The following is a 16,418-nucleotide window of genomic DNA, read 5'->3' as shown; positions in this document are numbered from 1 at the left end:
TCAAGCACTGAAATATCAGCACAGAATGACCTCCTTTTTTATCTTTAAAATCGTGGTCATTGTGTAAGTCACTGTGACTCACCACCGAACTGTTGAATTAATATTGTATGTCAACAGTGGGTTTTTTTTTAATGTGTTCAGATTTCTTTTCTTCTAACATAAATTATGCAAAGAGACTTAGCCCAAATTCGACTTGCTCTTCTTGTTTCATTCTAAACAAAGTTAGCAGCACCTGTTATTAAAAATCATGTTAATGGGTGCTTTGAGGAATGAGTGTGTTCTGGCCTTATCATGTAGGAGGCTCCTTTCTCTTTCACAACAAATTTGATCTGATGTTTTTGGTACAGATTGATGTTTCCTGCCCCTTTTTCTTTTTCTTGTGATAAACATTTCTTCTTGATTCTTCCCTTAGAATAATGATTGTCGTAATTCCTAAAGTGTTGGCTTGACTTTCATTAAGAAACTCCTCAGAGGTTCTCTTTTGTGAGTGTGATTACCAAATACTAGTTCAATGTGTACTAAATAAAGCCTCCCCTCTTTATGTTGTAGAATTTCAGATCCAGCACCCAGTTTAAAGGCATTATAACGAGAGGGAAACTTTTAAAAGGTCAGTGCAGAGAGAAACGGCTTCTCCTCAGCTGCTTGTTCAAGGAGGATTCTCTCATAGATTTGTTGTCCCATTGATGTTTAAAGGAGTTTATTGGAGTTGCCAGTAAACGGCTGATGTCTTTGGTGATCTCAGCAGGGCTGTCACAGGACTGTTTCATGGAAGATCTTGAAAGACTATTTAGGGTTGTTGTTGTTTTTTAATGAATGCCACGCATAGTTATTGTTGTTTCTTCTGTTCTTGCACAGAGGAGAAAATGGAGGATGCTGGAACACAACGTGAAGGTTCACAACGTTTTTTTAAAACTATTATTTTCATCGTCATGAGAACAGATCCTGTCATTTGTTTTAAAAATTAGGTAAATTGACAAAGTGTGGGAGGCCTCTGAATAGAGCAGTCAATTTGGCCAGATGAACTGACCCAAAGAGAAGCCAAACAGCATGGGTCAGATTCTCTTTCCCCCCTCCCCCACTGAAATGAAGTGCCGAGCACTCCTTTTTCCATGCCTCTCTTCATTCAATATACAGTGTTTGGGGTACAGTTCCATAAATCACAGGTAGTCAGCTGCTTGTCTGTTTTCTGACTTCCAAGCAGAATGTTGTGGGGCTGTCACGATGTATGCAGCCTCTTTGCTTTTGCTTGACCACAATAAATGGGAGAAGAATTATGAAGAAGTGTGAACTTAAGCAGAGAAAGGCGGAATAGAAACATTTTAAGAAATTAATGAATAAACCTTCTTTCTTTGATGTTGCTTAAAGATCAAAAGTATCCCTCCCCTTCCTGTCCAGCTACTTCACTGAATTCCTGAAGGTATTTTTTAAAACTCTGAATCAAAATTTATCTTTTACAGCCCTCAGCTCCCTTCTCTTGCTGATATGAGCCACCCATCTTCTCTCTTTCTGTACTTCTAAACTGAAACAAAATAGATTTTTTACAGTACTTTCCCCCTTTCTCTCTTGCCATTTAGATGCTTTCTAAAAATTCTCTTAAAAGAAGCGGCAATATTCCTGTATATTCCTGCTTCAAGAGTCATCATTAGTAGCTGGGGCAGGGGGACTGAAGAGAAAGGGAGGGAAATACCTTAGAAAGTAACCTGTTAGTCTGTTCTTCTCTTTTAGTATACAGGAGGATAAAAGCAATGTTACTGGAATTTCGCCATTCAGACTTTACAACAACCAACAGTTTTCATAGTGTAGTTAGAATGCTGGGTGAATCTTTTGGGTATTCATTGATGTTTATTCCTTCATTGTAAAAAACGGCGGAGGGCTTTTTCTCTGGACTAAAAAAATGGGACTATTTTACTCATTCAGGACTATGTTAAAGTCCTCTTTGTACATAGTGTTTTTTCCACATTTTGTCTGTTGCCACTGCATAAGAAAAATGTGCAAAAAATTGTACCAGAAGAAATTGTGCAAAAGAAAAATGTGTTATATTTAGAAAGAACTAACTTTAGTTCCACTAATATTTACAGTATTGTCAATAGTAGCATTTACATTAATAGTCTTGTCTCTTCTTTGTACAGGTTCCCTTTTCTTTTTGCTTACTATGCTTGTTTTCTTTCTCCCTGTTCTCTCTCTAAAATATCATTTCTTTCCCAAGTATTTTTTGTATCACCAATTTTCAAGTGCAATAATGTTATTAATTGCAAGAGAAAAGCTGATTTCCCTCTGATCACATCAAAATTTCCATTTTTGTTAGGATGTATGATTCTTTGCAAGAAGAGTTAGTGTTTTATATTAAACACATGCAAATCTCATTTACCTGAAAACTTTTTTTCTGGGGTGGGGGGCCTCTTCATAAAGTACGGTAACTTCTTGCAATGCAACCCCATCCAGTCAGCATTTGGGGACAAAGGGGCATACATGTGCAGGCCAAGATTCGACATGTTGTATTGAGTTGATCTGCTGATTGTCTATTCTTGTTATTCACAAAGAGTCTATTGTTATTTGTAAAAGTCTAGTAGCTTCTGTTTCTCCTAAGCAGACAATGCTAAAGAGATTACGAATAAAAAGATGTTACGAACTGTGAATTTCCCAGGCATTTCATTCATCTTTTCCTCCAGGTCCTCCCTAATTCTGTGTCTCTGTGAAAAGTAAAGCTTAAATTTTGAAAGCTGGAACATTAGTTGTTTAGTAATTGGGATGGTGATTAGACAACATTTGCTGTTTAGGAATATAAAAATGGCATGACAGAAAAAAAGAAAGCACAATTATCCTTAAAACATTTTCCTAACACAGAAGTATTTCTTTTTATTAAAATACTATTTTTGCACACACTATCCCACTTTCCTAAATACTTAACTTCTAATAACTCAAAATCATGATTTCTAATTACATTTGTCAGAGTTTATATTAAAAAAAATGAGACAACTATCTAAGGAAAACCAGCTAGAATTCTATACATGCGTATTTAGGTATAATAAAACCATAGAAAACAAATGAACAAAAAATTAAAAACTAGCTGAATTGACATTTTTACAATAGTTCGTATATGGTTTTATATTTTAAAATACAAAGCTCAGTGTAACATTAACCAGGTTTTCTGGATGCATTAAAATCCTTTTTAATGCCATGCTGCCACAAAAAGGCCATCTGTATTAACTCTTCAATTTCTCAGCTTCCACAGTAAAATACAGAACCTTGAGGCAGCATCACCAATCCAAAGAGCCAGAGGTCTAGCAATAAAATGTAATAATAACTAAAAACCATATAATACAAAACAGAAACACTTGTCTCACAGCTAGGAAATCCTGCAAGAGCAAAACTGTGTAGACCTAAGAAGAGTTACATCCTTCTAAAACCCTTTGGCTTCAGCTGTTTTAGAAGGATTATACTGTGTTCAGGATTACGCTTTGTTGTTGTTCAGTCGCACAGTCAAGTCCGCCTCTTTGTGACCTCATGGACCAAGTCATCCAGGCCCTCCTGTCTTCCACCATCTGGAGGATGTCCGCTCAAATTCATGTTAGTTACATCAGTAACACTGTCCAGCCATCTCATCTTTTGCCGTCTCTTCCTTCTTTTGCCTTCCATCTTTCCCAGCATCAGGGTCTTCTCCAGTGAGTGCTCCCTTCTCATTTGGTGGCCAAAGTATTTGAGTTTCCACTTCAGATTATGCTAGGAGTGTGCAAAAAGAACCCCCAGTATTTTTCAGGTTTAGGTATATCAGTATTTTCTAATATTCCCGAATCTTAATACCAGTATGGTATTCAGATTTGGGGAATATTCGGAAAAACTGAAATTTTTTTACTCCATTATACCCTATGGGAACTATTGGAGGCCACTATTCTCAATAGTGACAATGGAGGCCTAGATAGAAGCAATTGCGAAATCTGCTTTTTTTCATCTTAGGCGGGTGAAACAATTGGCTCCGTTCCTTTACTGAAGTGACCTGGTAACGGTGATCCATGCAACAGTCACCTCGAGATTGGACTACTGAAATGCCCTCTACATGGGACTGCCCTTGTCATGAACCCGGAAACTACAGCTAGTGCAGAACGTGGCGGCCAGGCTGTTATTGGGGCTGCCCAGGTGGGAGCACATACAGCCGGCGCTGCAAGAACTGCATTGGCTGCCAATAGTATACCGGATTTGCTACAAGGTTCTGGTTATTACCATTAAAGCCCTTTATGGCTGAGGACTTGTCTACCCGAGGGACTGTCTGTCCCCACATGTTCTCCAGAGGGTACTAAGATGAGGATCTCAACATCTTTTAGTGATCCCCGGACCGAAGAGGTGAGACTGATGACTACCAGGGATCGCGCCTTCTCAGTAGCAGCCCCCCCACTGGTGGAACCAGTTGCCGGAAGAGATTAGGGCCTTGCGGGACCTCGCCCAGTTCCGCAAGGCCTGTAAGACCACACTCTTCCAGCTTGCTTTTAGCTGACCTTTGAGACCTATATCAGCAGGAGGAATCCAGGAAATACTGACGATCGTAACTGAATAGCACCAAAATGTTATTAGCACTAACTGTTTTAAATTGTTTTTATTACTTAATTGATTTTATTATTATGAGGTACCAATGCATTAGTCTTTTATTGTTATTATGACTAATGTTGTAAGCAACCCTGAGCCTGCCTTGGTGGGGAGGGTGGGGTATAAATTTAATAAACTAAACTAAATGTACTGCAGGATCAGAGTTTACTGCAGTGATAGGGAACTAGGGTAAATTGCCATTTTTTTGTCTATTCTACTGACAAAAGCCATGACTAGGAGCTGGGGAAAAGGTGATTTTACTTGATTCCCATTATGTATGAACTTCCTGTCCCACCCTGTGATAGACTCAGGAACTTAGCCTGAGAAGCTGGGAACAGCCTTACGGCGATTGACTGAGACGCAGCCATGGCCACTAAAATGTAGCAAAATGGCAGGGAATGCCTCAGAGTTTTGAGTTTAGTTTTAAAGTCTTCAGTGAAATTCTGGAGTTTGAAGACTGGTGCTTAGGCTGGTCACTTGTGGAAGCAATTGGACAAGGAACGGAGAACAGCCAGAGGGGTTGAGTTCCTTGTGTAGACAGAGCTGGGATGAGCTTCTGTCTGAGAGAGAGTTTAAAGTTAGAAGGGGGCAAAACCAGGCAACTTCTGTGAGAAGAAACTCTCTGTGGGAGTTCTGCCAGAACATCAAGGTAGTTTCCTTATACAAACTGATATCACACAAAGACTCAGAAGGGAGGACTGGATTCTGGTGATTAGCAGGGTTTCCAAAATACAGACCAGAAAACTAGCTGGGGCTGAGACACAGCAGGAGTGAGGGGTTGATATTAGCTCTCAGTGACTCCTGGATGCTAGTGTGGAATGTCTGTGAGGGAGAATTCATCTGGCACCAGTCAGGAGTTCTCTCTCTGTGTGGAAAAGAATGACTGTTGGTTTGTTATTTTTATTATTTGAGTAGCCAGAGCATAGGGCTATATTATCTGAACTGCAACACATTCCTTGTGCCCAGTAGGCACTGCCTGTCTGTCATAGAGTTCTGTAGAATTCTAAAGCCTGCCTGTTTGGTAGTTTAAAAAATCTTCTGCCAGGGTTATATATTTAATTTTACATCAGCCTGACAAATCTCTGTGTTTAGTAATTGATTATTACTATTTACCTGCCAACTGATCAGTTGTTATTGATCAGATCTAATCAATATTATTTTATCCCTCTCCCTTGCCTTTTGTAATCCAATAAATATTTCTTTGGTTTTTGAATTTAAAACCATCTGGTGCCTATTTTTAGAGGTCTGAAAGGATTTCTCTGTGTGTGCCTGAGGGACTGAGGGAAGGTGACTGGGGAAAAATTTATAGTGGTCACCCTTCCAAGCTGACCCTGACCAGTCCCTCACACACCCTGTGGCACATTTTACTTCTTAGGTACTCCTGACCTTCAGAGAAGAGTTTTGAAACAAATGGCAGGTTACTTGAGGACAGAGAGACAAGGGAAGATCTGCTCTGTCAACACTGTTCCTGGGGTTTTCCTGTGGCTCCAGCCCTTGGATTACTTTTCCCTGAAACATGATTTGTTCTTGGTTACTTCACATCTCTTACTGAATATTCAGGAAAGTTAATTGTTCACTCAGTAGTTTCTGGGCCCTTTCCAGTTTTATTGCATCTGGGTTGCATCCATTAATTCTCCAGGTAGACATAGTAGAATTTTGCTCATGTGAATGAAACAATGCACATAACAGCATATTTCACAGAAGATGAGCACATGAATGAGACCTTAACAGTATGACTGGTGGTCTTGGATCCAGACACAGTCTCACTTAGAAACTATGGTGATAGCATTGGATCAGAAGCTAGTTCTAGGTATGTTTATCAGTTGAATGGTCCATTGTTTATTCATCTTCAAAGTGCCACAAAATTTTTCATTGTTTGCAACAGACTGTTTGGAGTTTGGTGCTGTCTGTCAAAGAAAGTTTGTCAAAGAAAAAAAAATTAAAAGAATATATGAAGACATGGAGAAAGCCTATTGTTTCCTCCTGTCATGTAAATTATACTGAGTGTAAGATTTTGCTTTCTTTGGCTGTATTAAAATGTATTTGGAACAATTTATTGCTTTCTTTTAATTATTGATAAACATTTAAGCAAAGGAACACCAGCACATTAAATGTCATGTCTATAGGATTCGTCTGAGCAGCCCAAATATTAAACTGTGGCTAATGTGCTTTGAAAATAATGCAGATGTGCAGTGTCAGATTACATAATTCCATGCATCTCTTTTGACTCAAAATATAGATGTAACTTGTAGTGCTGGGCATGTGCTTTTGGGAAGTTTTAACTTTTTGTAAAACAAAATATATTTTAAATACAAAGGACTTGTCCCACTAAAAAGTTGAGAAGAAAATGAATTTATTAGAGCAGGTATTCAGCTCTGCTAGACAGCAGATGTATACATCATTTTAAGCTGATTGCTCAGAACTAAAACCAAGGCTCTTTTTTTGCCTGAACTAAACTGAAACCAGATTAAATTGAAGATGAGGTTTTGCTGTTGTTGAAATTCAACATAAACCAGACCAAACTTGATAGCTGTGGACTAATGCTTGTGGTACCAAAGTTACAGTAAGCAAACAGCAAACTAGTTCACATCATGGCTACTGAGAGGCAAACACCAGTGGCATTGGCTGTGGGAGAAAAAATATTAAGGTTTGAAGACAAATGTTTACATAAAGTTATCTGAAGCCTGTGATTTAATATCCAGCTGTTGACTCTGTGTATAAACTGTTGTCCATATACCACTTAATTATATTATCTGACATTTTTCAGTACTAGTGGAAGAATTACATGGGATGGGACAAAGCAAAACAAATTTTAATTCAATATTTTAGATCTATAAAACTGCTGGCATATAGATATACTGAAGATACAGACAGAAACTTGCCTAATAGGTCAATATAAATGCATTAGTATGTGAAAATAAAACTGGATGTCTTGAGTTTGTCACATTGAAACCACCAGAATTCAGAATGAAATGTGCTTTTAGATTATATCAGGAAACTATGGACATTCTATTTTTGAATCAACAGTTTATACTACAACTCACATTAGATGCATGTCTAAGACATTGGTATGGTTCAAATGTAACAACAACCTATATTTGTTGTGTAAATATTTGGGCTTGTTATGTGATTGCCCTCCCAGACGGAAGGAAGAGACGGAAGGGCCACTTTCTTTGTTATTACATTAACACAAGGGCTGTAACATAACAGGCAGCATGGCAGGGCCAGGGGACAAAATACCCCTCCCCTGCCGCATGACGGGTGAGCCACCCTGCCCCTAGGTATAGCCAAAATACATGGCTCGTATTCGAGTGGCCTCCATCAAATGGGCGCACTGGCTGGAGCCTAAGGGTCCCACAAACAGAAAGTCATCTAGATAATGCACCACATTGCTCAAATGAGCCCAGTGGCACACCGCCCATTCTAAAAAGGAGCTAAAGCGCTCAAAGACCGCACATGAAACAGAGCACCACATGGGCAGGGCCCTATCCATATAAAACCACTCTTCAAAATGAAAACCCAAAAATTCAAAATCCAAAGGGTGAACTGATAGGAGGCAAAAGGCGGACTTTATGTCGCACTTTGCCAACTCAGCCCCTACCCCACAATGCTTTACCATCTGCACCGCTTGGTCAAAAAATGTGTACCGCACAGTACACAAATTTTCTGGTATGGCGTCATTCACCGATTCCCAATGGGGGTAAGATAAATGATGAATCAATCTGAACTCACTTGGGGCCTTTTTAGGCACCAGGCTCAACGGGGAGACCCTTAAGGTACTCACAGGGTGTGCGGAAAATGGGCCAATCACCCTACCCTCGGCTAATTCCTTCCCAATCTTCTGATGAACTGTGTGCTCCATCCCTACAACCGACTTCAAATTATTGGCCATAAACGGCTTTCTGGGGCCCTGAAAAGGAATTCTAAACCCAAACTTAAAACCATTTAACAAATAAAGCCAATCTTCATCCCTTGGGTAATCCCGGAGCCATGCCTCAAGCACTGTCGTCCTTATTGGACTGGGACCCTTTACCAAATGGCTTATCTGCACCATCCGGGCTCTGCTTGCACTGTCCCTGCCTGAATCTACCCCTGGAACAATTCATGAAAGAATGAGACACCCCCCCCCCCCCCGCAAAGAGGGCACTCATGTTTGTATGGGCAGTTCTTTTTACCACACACCTCCTGGGACCCAAACTCCCAACAAAGCAGGCGGGGTTGAACCACCTGCCCCGCACTGCTGCGAGCACCAGAAACAGTGGCTGGGTGCTGAACAACATGTCCACTGTCTGACCTATCACCCAGGTTAGGTCATGCTGGAGACATAACCTGCAGCCACAGCTGTGGCTGAATCTGATCCCATTGAAGGGCTGGGTTCAAAGCTGCCCACATTCGGAACTTCTCATCATATTGAAGCCAGGCTGGGCCGGTAAGGCTAGTATAGCTTTTGTAAATGATGTCGAAATACTGAAAACGGGACGTTGCCCTCCATGGTTATGACCTGGCAATAATTCCGACGTAAATAATGAACCCCGGGCACCCAGTTCGCCCATGTCCTGTCAACTTTCTGCTTCTTGATTTTCACCTTTTCCCTATAATCCAAATCTTCTTTATCCTTTTTCTCCAGCTCCCTATAGAGCAAAGAGAATAGGTCCACAAATTCCCCTTTCAGTATCTTATCCTTGGTGGCCGGCAATAAGTGATCCCCAAGAGGTAAGGCCAGATCACCAAAAGGTAAAGCCTTAGCTGGCACAGCAGAGTATGATGGACCCCAAGGATAAGAAACACCCCAGCCACCATAGGGTGTCATGGATGCTCCCAGGAACTGGCTGGGCAGGCCTCCCCATTGACCCCAAGGGTTAGCCAGGTTAAAGCCCCAAGCCCAAGGCTGGGAATTGTTCAAGCTGCAGGCTGGCTATTGGCAACCGGCCCGAAGGTGGCCGACTGCCCCCATGGCCCCAAGGCCAAGCTGTGGTAGTGTGTTGTGCAAACTCACCCCTACCCAACTGCAAACTCTGTGAAGCATCCGCATCGGGCACCTCCGCTGGAAGAGGCGGCACACCCTTCATTTTGTCCATAGAAGACCCGCTTTCAAGGGAATACAAACGATTAAGGATTTCCTCCTGGAAACGCTTCTTAGCAGCCCACTTGTCTGCCTTGAAAGTCAGGCCTGTTACACCCAATACGACCAACTTCCTACTACTCGACCCCTCCAAAGTGGCTATTCTGGCTAACACAGACTGCTCTAAAGTGCCATCCTCCTCATCAGACGATGAAGGCAAAGGTGCTGACCGCTTAGGAACAGGCCGCTGTGGTCTCAGTGCAGGGCACTTGCCTTTAGATTTGCCCTGTCCCTTAGGCATGATAATGTGCCCAGTAACAATGACAAGCCTATCTATTGCTCTCACTGATGGGGCCCCCACACTACCGGAGGCAGGTGATGAACGTTAAAGCTATCCTCGAAATGGCTGCCCCAAGCTATCCACAAAATGGCCACTCTTTTCCCCGACAACAGGGAGGAAGAATCCCAATAAAATGGCTGCCCCAAGCAATCCACAAAATGGCCGCTTTTCTCCCCAGCAACAGGGAGGAAGAATAAAAAAGGCTGTCCTGAAATTGCTGCCCCGAGCTATCCACAAAATGGCCACTCTTCTGCCTAGCAACAGGGAGGAAGAATCGAACAGCTCCTAAAATGGCTACCCAATTAAACCCACAATTAGGTAAGGCCTCCTTCCAAACTGCACTGTCTGGAAGAACAGCCCCACACACTGTGAAGTAACCATGCACTCCCCCAGAAGATTATATAAATGGGGGGTGGGGGTGGGGAGTTGGTTCCTCAGCTGCTTTACAGAGGGGAAAAGGGGGGGGCAAACAGCACCCTCAAAAAGGGAGAGGCACTGCAAGATACCCTAAAACAAAAAGGGGAAGCTCAAAAATGTCGGCTGTGCTAAAACACCGCGGCCAGCGACAAACTGCTGCATCAAAGACGCTCCCGAAGATGCTCCTGATGCGATAAGACTCCTTCTGAAGACCACTGCGGCTCGCTACAAGCAGCTGCTGCAAAGTCCGACGCGCCGACAGCTGCAGCCCAAAAGGTTGCGGTGACTGGCAACAGACCTCGTGCAGGGAAAGAGCGCACAAACTGCGCTCTGCGTTCCCTGAGCATGAGGCAAAGAATGAGAGGAGGGAGCGGAGGCCGCCTCTAGGGCGTGCCTGCTCTGCCCCCACCTCTGATGATGCCCTGCTCGCTCCTCCTCCTTGTGAGGAGGCAAAACAGCCCCCAGACGCAAGGCTGTGCAGCCTGCCTCTGGATGGGAGCCGCAATATTTGGGCTTGTTAATGTGAATATTTGGGCTTGAATACTCCCTCTTCCTTTCACAAATAGACAGTCAATAGCTAATGCATTTGTGGAAAGCTATGAGGAGATGGTGTTATATCCAAATCCTAAACTATAGTTTGGTGTCTTTCTTCACAGCCAGGTTTTCAAACCAGAATGAAACCCTGTTTTGTGATCCTGGTGTAGAGTGAGAAGAGAACATATCATAGCTTATGGTTCCAACAACATGACAGCCTTTTGTTTTCTCAAGAAAACAGAAATGTTTTATTTTTGAGCTCTGTATAAGGCAAGGGCAAAGAATTCTTCAGGTTGGGTCATTAACTACACACTATGGTATGTTATACCTGAACTTTGCTATTACATCTCAGTTTCATGTTAAGTCTGTTGTTTTTATGTTTGAGTTTATAACTTTCTTTTTTAAGGGACATGTAATGGAAATGTTGAAAGAGTAGAAGTTCATTTAGAATTATTGAGTGGCTCTGCATTTATCTTCCATTATTTACAACAGGCCCTTTCCATGATGGTAGTAGTTCATAATGTTATCACATAAAGTACACTTGGAAACTTATCACAGTGAGCCTGTGAGCCATAGTGAGGGCAGAAACGTGGGGTATACGCTTTATTAAAAATAAATAATTTTTCATCCAAAGAATGGTGGCTCCTGTTTGCAATAGTCCATTTGATTTCATAGCTATTGCTATGCTTCCCACCACAATGGGAAGTGGTCAAACAGATATAACCTTAACTTTCTGAGGATGTTTTGCCTGGTGTTTTCTCTATATTCATTGTCTTACTTATGTGATCATGAAGAATGTAGTGTGCTAGCAGAAAGTACGTTTTGCACCAATTTCCAAAAGGTGTGGCTATAGTTGGAGAAGTTGTTTGCCGGTTGTCCGCACAATACTTTTCTCATGCCATTTTAGGCCATGTGTATCCAATGAAAATTCCACAGAGAATATATAAAATTCAAATTCAAACAGAAAATAAGAACAGTGTATAAGAATCTGGGGCCTGACCTGGATAGCCCTGGATAGACCGATTTTATCAGATCTCAGAAGCTAAGTAGGGTCAGCCCTGGCTACTATTTGGATGGGGACCTCGGGGGAATACAAAAGTTGGGATGCAGAGGCAAGCACTGGCAAACCAGCTCTGAACACCTCTTGCCTTGAAAACCCCACAGGGTCACCACAAGTAGCTGACTTAATTGCACTTTCCATCATTATAAGAACCTTGGCTTGCCATTTCTAAGTTTAACTACCTATTTATATTATTGGATGAGCCCATTTTTGGGAAGGGTGGGATAGAAAGCTACAGTAATACATACATATGTATATACATATGTACATACATCCTCTCTGTTGGAACAAACTCGTTTACCATCTGTTCACCAATGCTCACTGTGACCTTGAACATAAGGCTTTCCTGTTATTTTTCAGCATGGTGAGGAGCAGTTTCTTGAGCACAGAGTAGAAGACAGGATACTTTTGTGGAAGAGGTGTTTGTGGGAAAGAAGAGGTGCCAGTATTGCATCATAATTTCTTCCATGGTACATGTCCTGAAATATACGATTTAAGGACTAGGTTGTCTATACTGTACTAAAAACACTTTCTCTTTTATTTAGCATATGGATTCAGATGTTGTTGGTGTTTGTTTTCATAGTAATTTTGTTTATTTGTACTCTTTAGGTAAAAAACCATACCTCCGCAGTTTATCTGAAGAAAATGCATCTGTGTCAGCACTACATCTTAAGAATGGAAGAAACCACACACGAGAAATTTATGCCAGTGAATCTAAACCAGAGTTGACAACTGTGGCATCTATCCCAGAAAATAAGATTGAAGAACTGTTTCCAAAATACACGGATCACAAAATTTTCCCAGACCCAGAGAAGTCAATATTTCAGTATAACCAAGATCTCCCTTGCTCCAGTAGGACTGTTGACTTTACTTCCAGTATGGGCCAGCTAAATTCAGATGTGAGATTAGATTTGCAGTCCCCACTGGAAATTCAGACTAAGCAGTCTAAAGAGAACTCTCCAGATATGCACGAGCACTCATTGCTTAGTAAAGATGTGCAAGAGAAGATTCCATTAGATCTAAGTGAGAAATCAACTAGAGCTGATTCATGCAATACGAGTTTTACCTCAACCTTGCAAACTGGTTTGATTATCCATCCGTGTCCTTACTGCAGTCATAAAACCTATTACCCAGAAGTCTTGTGGATGCATAAAAGAATTTGGCACAAGGTCAGTTGTAATTCTGTGGCTCCTCCTTGGGTTCTGCAAAATGGATTCAGGAGTATAAAAAACAACTTGGTTTTTCTGGTGAGAAATGGTCGCACTGGTCCCCCTCCTGTTCTTGGTGGTAAAGAATGCCAGCCTTTGCCCATAGCTAGATTTACACGTACTCAGCTACCATGTGGGTTATCAGGAACCAAAAGCAATTCTTCTGGAAATGGTGTAACTGCTAAGCCTAAAGATGTACCCTCCATTGGTAACTGTGGTACACGATCATCCAGCACTGATGGGTACAGGCAGTCAAAATTGAATCACACCCATGAAAAGTATAGCACAGCAGCCCAGCCATCCCAAATGAAAGTGAAATATGAAGTGAATTCCAAATTGATGCAAACAGGGAGTTTTAGCAGAAGTTCAACACCTTCCCAGACAATTGTATCTAGACCCAACTCACAGCCCTCTGACAGTAAGCAAGCAGAGAAATATACAGTTCCCCAAGTAAGTGCTGGGTTTCCCCCTTTAAATAAGCATTGCACTTCAGACCCAGGAAAGGCCAAATTTGTCTCTTCACCTCAATTCCACCCTCCATGTAAGACTGAGCCATATGTCACTCAAGAAGACCCGCCAGTGCCTCAGCAGGAACCTGTTCCTAGAAGAGAGAATGAGATGAGGACCTTGGTAAATTGCACAGCAGGATCCAGAGCCAGTCCTCTGATGCAGCCTCAGCCCCTTATGGCAGGACCACCACCAGTGGTGCATTCCATCAAACAGGAGCCACCATCGGAAGGACACGAAAAGCGGCTGGACATTTTAAACATCTTTAAGACCTACATTCCAAAGGACCTTGCTTCTCTCTACCAAACATGGGGTGCCAATAGCTCTGCAGTGGACCATGCTGGTAAGGATCTAGAACTCACTTCACATTGTTTTGTGGGTAGTTGTTTCCTTTAACTGCTGGAATTTTGAGTTCCTTGGCCTGTGGTTAATAATGGTAACCCACACAGTTTACCTTCTGTGATGTTATATTTCTGATGAGGTGCTGGATTAGATTAATGTTCTGCTTTGTTGTTCTCATAATAAAGTTGGTGGCACTGTTCTAATCACCAAAGCTGCACAATGAGTCCCCCCCCTGCCTTTGAACTTTTCTGTAAACCTGAAGAAGCACTCTCTAAGAGGTTTAACGACATCTAAATGGCATCTAGAGATTTCCTGGGATTAGAACTGATCTCCAGATAATAAAGATCAGTTCCCCTGGGGAAAAAATGGCTGTTGTATGGCATTATGGCACACAGTGGTCCCTCCCCTCCCCACATCTTGTCCTCCCCAGGCAGGGTCTATCCCAAAATCTTCAGGTATTTCCCAAGCGAGAGTTAGCAACTCTGCTTTCATATTGCAGCCAGGGGAAAAAAGCCCCCCCTTGTTTTCTGTGTAAAAAATACATCTTTTGAGGCTGTGATGTATGTAATATTATGTGAAAATTTCTTTTATATATGAACTTCCATGGAAAGGAAAATAATTTTAATTTTCTTTACATGTCTTATACATGTTTGCAGAACTGGTGAAAAGAAACCAGTTCCAAACACGCAGACTTGCATTCTGTCAACTTTGCTGCAATACCAGGTGCACAAAAAGTGTTAACTGTAGGCTGCCCATAGCGGAGAGAAAGCGTAGAAGAGGCGGGGAAAACAAAAGAAGCATTCAGTCAGCTCTGAAGAACAGACACACTGCAGTGCCCCCTAGAGTTCAAATGGACTAAACATGCTTTGTGTCAGGATTTACATTAATAACTGCTCACATGCTGTCACCCATCTAGCAATATCCTGTTTTTCTATACAAAAATGGACCCTCAGGGTGGGTTATAGCAAGTTAAGATAATAATACAGGAAAACAAAACTGTAACATATTAAGTTCTCTTATTTGTTTCTCAGTAATGTTATAGGAAGTCATTATAATTAAAAAAATAACATCATTAAATAGTACAACAACCACCCCATTACATGAACCCATAAAACTGCTTTATACTGAGTCAGACCTTTGGTCAAGGTCAGTATTGTCTACTATGACGGCCAGTAGCTCTCCGAGGTCTCAGCCAGAGGTTGCTCATGTTGCCCATTTTTTGGTCCTTTTAACGGGAGATGCCAGGGATTGAACTGGGGCTATTCTGCATCTGGAGCACATATTGCCACAAAGCCATGGTTCTTCCCAATTGAACAGCAATACCAAAGACCCTTGCAGAAAGGACCATTTTCAGCATACAACACAAAGCAAGCAAGGATGCAGCAAACTTCCCTTAGGAGGAAACTAGTATGTAGTATTAACTGATATTATTACTAGCATTAGCATTAACAATAAATAAAAATAAATCCTAGTTCACAGCACCCCTTCCCCCATGCTTAGAAAGGGAATTGAAATTTTGATCTTAGAAACTTAGCAATTCCATTGGGTGGGCTACTTTATCCATGAACTTGCTACCTGTAACATTATTTTGCTGTTATTTTGAATGTTGCAAGGCACAAAACAAAAAAAAGCTAGCTCATGCACATCAGTAATCTGAGCTATTTTTATCATAATCCAGGGTTTATGTAGCCAGTCCTCCTGAAGTTTACAGTAGACCTTGTACTAAGAGTCCTGTAAGCTCTTGGAGGATTGGCTACAGCAGGGGTGTGTGACTTAATATGCAAAGGAGTTCCTGCTACAAAAAAAAGCCCTGATATAACCTATTCAATTGAAAGCAGTGCTGTAGCAGCAGAGGAGCAGAAACAGAGGGGGGGGGTGTTGGTTGTTGCTGATAGGCAGTGGCTGCTGCACTCTTGCAAACATAAGATGTAACCAAAATCAAAGGGGGGAGGGAATTCAAAAGCCACACAGAATTTAAAAATACAATAACCATGCAGACCTCGAAACATACCAAGTGGGAAGCAGCCATAGTGCAGCAACTCCTATATAATAACAGATGTTTTCCCTTATTTTTGCAGTATCTTTATTATACATTTTAGTTGAGAATGTAACCTGCCTTGCATCCTTTGTGGAAAAGGCAAGCCAGAAATATTAAAAATCACATTCTTTGAGAAGGCACTATGAGTAAGTTAGATTTGCTCAAATTGCCCCTTCCCAGTTCCAAGGTAGAAGAGATTTGCTGGGCAAGTTGGGCCCTTGTCACAGTCAAGTCCCAGATAAGTATGATGATGACATCATATAAGCTGGTGCAGACCTGCTTTTGAATCTGGGCTCAAAAGCTTGTTTCGGCCACCAAAAACAGCTAGCACA

At 41.7% G+C, this 16,418-nt stretch overlaps 1 protein-coding gene across 3 annotated transcripts in view; it reads left to right on the top strand.

The window, feature by feature from the left end:
* Positions 1-16,418, top strand: part of ZNF516 (zinc finger protein 516) — a 146,044-nt gene that overhangs the window by 103,013 nt on the left and 26,613 nt on the right. For all 3 annotated transcript variants that reach the window (XM_060244085.1, XM_060244084.1, XM_060244086.1), the window contains exon 3: positions 12,601-14,049. In XM_060244085.1, coding sequence (XP_060100068.1) covers positions 12,601-14,049 — 1,449 coding nt within the window. The remainder of the gene's footprint in view (positions 1-12,600; positions 14,050-16,418) is intronic.

This window comes from Heteronotia binoei, chromosome 7 (assembly GCF_032191835.1).
Source record: "Heteronotia binoei isolate CCM8104 ecotype False Entrance Well chromosome 7, APGP_CSIRO_Hbin_v1, whole genome shotgun sequence".
In the NCBI taxonomy this organism is placed as follows: Eukaryota; Metazoa; Chordata; class Lepidosauria; order Squamata; family Gekkonidae; genus Heteronotia; species Heteronotia binoei.
Note: the sequence above shows the minus strand (reverse complement) of the source record. Positions and strands in the feature narration are given on the sequence as shown.